The 1,841-nt window shown below is 67.7% G+C and overlaps 1 protein-coding gene across 1 annotated transcript in view; it reads right to left on the bottom strand.

Annotated features, from left to right (window-relative positions):
- The window catches only part of PLIN4 (perilipin 4), a 10,617-nt gene that overhangs the window by 3,423 nt on the left and 5,353 nt on the right, over positions 1-1,841 (bottom strand). The window contains exon 4 of the mRNA XM_019473326.1: positions 735-1,092. Coding sequence (XP_019328871.1) covers positions 735-1,092 — 358 coding nt within the window. The remainder of the gene's footprint in view (positions 1-734; positions 1,093-1,841) is intronic.

Here is a 1,841-nt window from a genome sequence, read left to right as displayed (position 1 = left end):
CACCCCGCTGGGTACCGTGGCCACGCTGCACCCACAATGTTGGGGATACCCCGGGCCCAGCCCCGCAGCGGTGATAACCGGGACAAAGTTCAGTGCCACACGGCCGCAGTTCACAGTCCAGCCGCCCTGGCATCCCACCGGCACCCTCCATCCCAGCACCCCACCGGCACTTGCCCTGCTCCCCCTGCCCCGGCACCCTGTTGGCAAAACCCTCCCCGCGGGGTGACACCGCACCGCCAGCTCTGCCGCCCCTGCCAAGCCCCCCGACGCGCCTGGCACGACGTGGTGGCGGCAGGCGGCGCCGACGCGCCTGGCACGACGTGGTGGCTCTGCCGCAGCCGGCACTAGGGGCTATGAGTCATTTTAAGGCCTAAAAAGTTGTTTTCTTCCTCTTTAATGTGCTTTGAAGCTGCTAAGACAAGAAATCCTGACGCTCCCCGGGCTCGGGGACACCGCGGGGATCCCCGGACCCTGCATGGGACAGGATGGGCTCAACACACGCTCCGTCCTCTGTGTGCCACCGTCCTCTCCCTCCCCGAACGAGTCCCTGGCTGCAGCATCAGGGGTCCCATGCCGGGTCACCGAGTCCATCGTCACCTCGTCCCCGGCGGCGATGGGGTTTGCTGCTGCAGGCGGGTGGCTGCTCCCCCAGTTTGGCGGTGCCGGGGCTCAGCGCTGGCTGCAGAGCTGCGGGGGAGCGGGTACACGGTGCGTCCCCCCCACGGTGATGCAACCCTCCCATTTGGCCATCTCCACGGGGACGTCCTCCGGATACTCCACCAGGGCGGGGGCGAAGGGTCCCACGAGCCAGGGCAGGGGCGCGTGCTGCCCCACGTACTCCAGCAGCTCGTCGATGCTCAACTGCGCCCACGTCACCGTCTCCCGGCTTTGCGCCAGCACCAAACCTGACAGGTCGTGGAAGGAGTGGGCGCGGGAGAGGGAAGCCTGCACGCCCTCCACGCCATGCTGGACATGTCCCACCGTCTCCTGCACGCTGCTAGGTAAACTCCGGGCGCCGGCGGCCAGGCGGGTGCAGGCGGCGTGGAGCTGGCGCAGGAGCCCGCGCAGCATGGCCAGCGTCCGCACCTCCACCTGCAAGGCAGCCAGCGGGCAGTGGCGGCCCTGGGGTGCGCTGCTCCCCCTGCCCGGCCCGGCTCAGAGCCCCGTACCTCGGTGTCCTCCAGGAGCATGGTCCCCCAACCCGTACCTCGGTGTCCTCCAGGAGCATGGTCCCCTCCAACCCGTACCTTGGTGTCCTCCAGGAGCATGGTCCCCCAACCCGTACCTCGGTGTCCTCCAGGAGCATGGTCCCCTCCAACCCGTACCTTGGTGTCCTCCAGGAGCATGGTCCCCCAACCCGTACCTCGGTGTCCTCCAGGAGCATGGTCCCCTCCAACCCGTACCTTGGTGTCCTCCAGGAGCATGGTCCCCCAACCCGTACCTCGGTGTCCTCCAGGAGCATGGTCCCCCAACCCGTACCTCGGTGTCCTCCAGGAGCATGGTCCCCCAACCCGTACCTCGGTGTCCTCCAGGAGCATGGTCCCCCAACCCGTACCTCGGTGTCCTCCAGGAGCATGGTCCCCTCCAACCCGTACCTTGGTGTCCTCCAGGAGCATGGTCCCCCAACCCGTACCTCGGTGTCCTCCAGGAGCATGGTCCCCTCCAACCCGTACCTTGGTGTCCTTCATGGGCACAGGCCCCTACCCCATACCTCGGCATCCTCCACAGGCATGGCCCCCCCACCCCACACCTCAGTGTCTTCCATGGGAACGGCCCCCCACCCCACCCCATACCTCGGTGTCCTCCATGGGTACCCCTGCCCCGTACCACAGTCTCCCCCC

This window comes from Aptenodytes forsteri, unplaced genomic scaffold, assembly GCF_000699145.1.
Source record: "Aptenodytes forsteri isolate BGI_AS27 unplaced genomic scaffold, ASM69914v1 Scaffold471, whole genome shotgun sequence".
In the NCBI taxonomy this organism is placed as follows: domain Eukaryota; kingdom Metazoa; phylum Chordata; class Aves; order Sphenisciformes; family Spheniscidae; genus Aptenodytes; species Aptenodytes forsteri.
The sequence above is the reverse complement of the archived record's forward strand: the minus strand, read 5'-3'. Positions and strand labels throughout refer to the sequence as shown.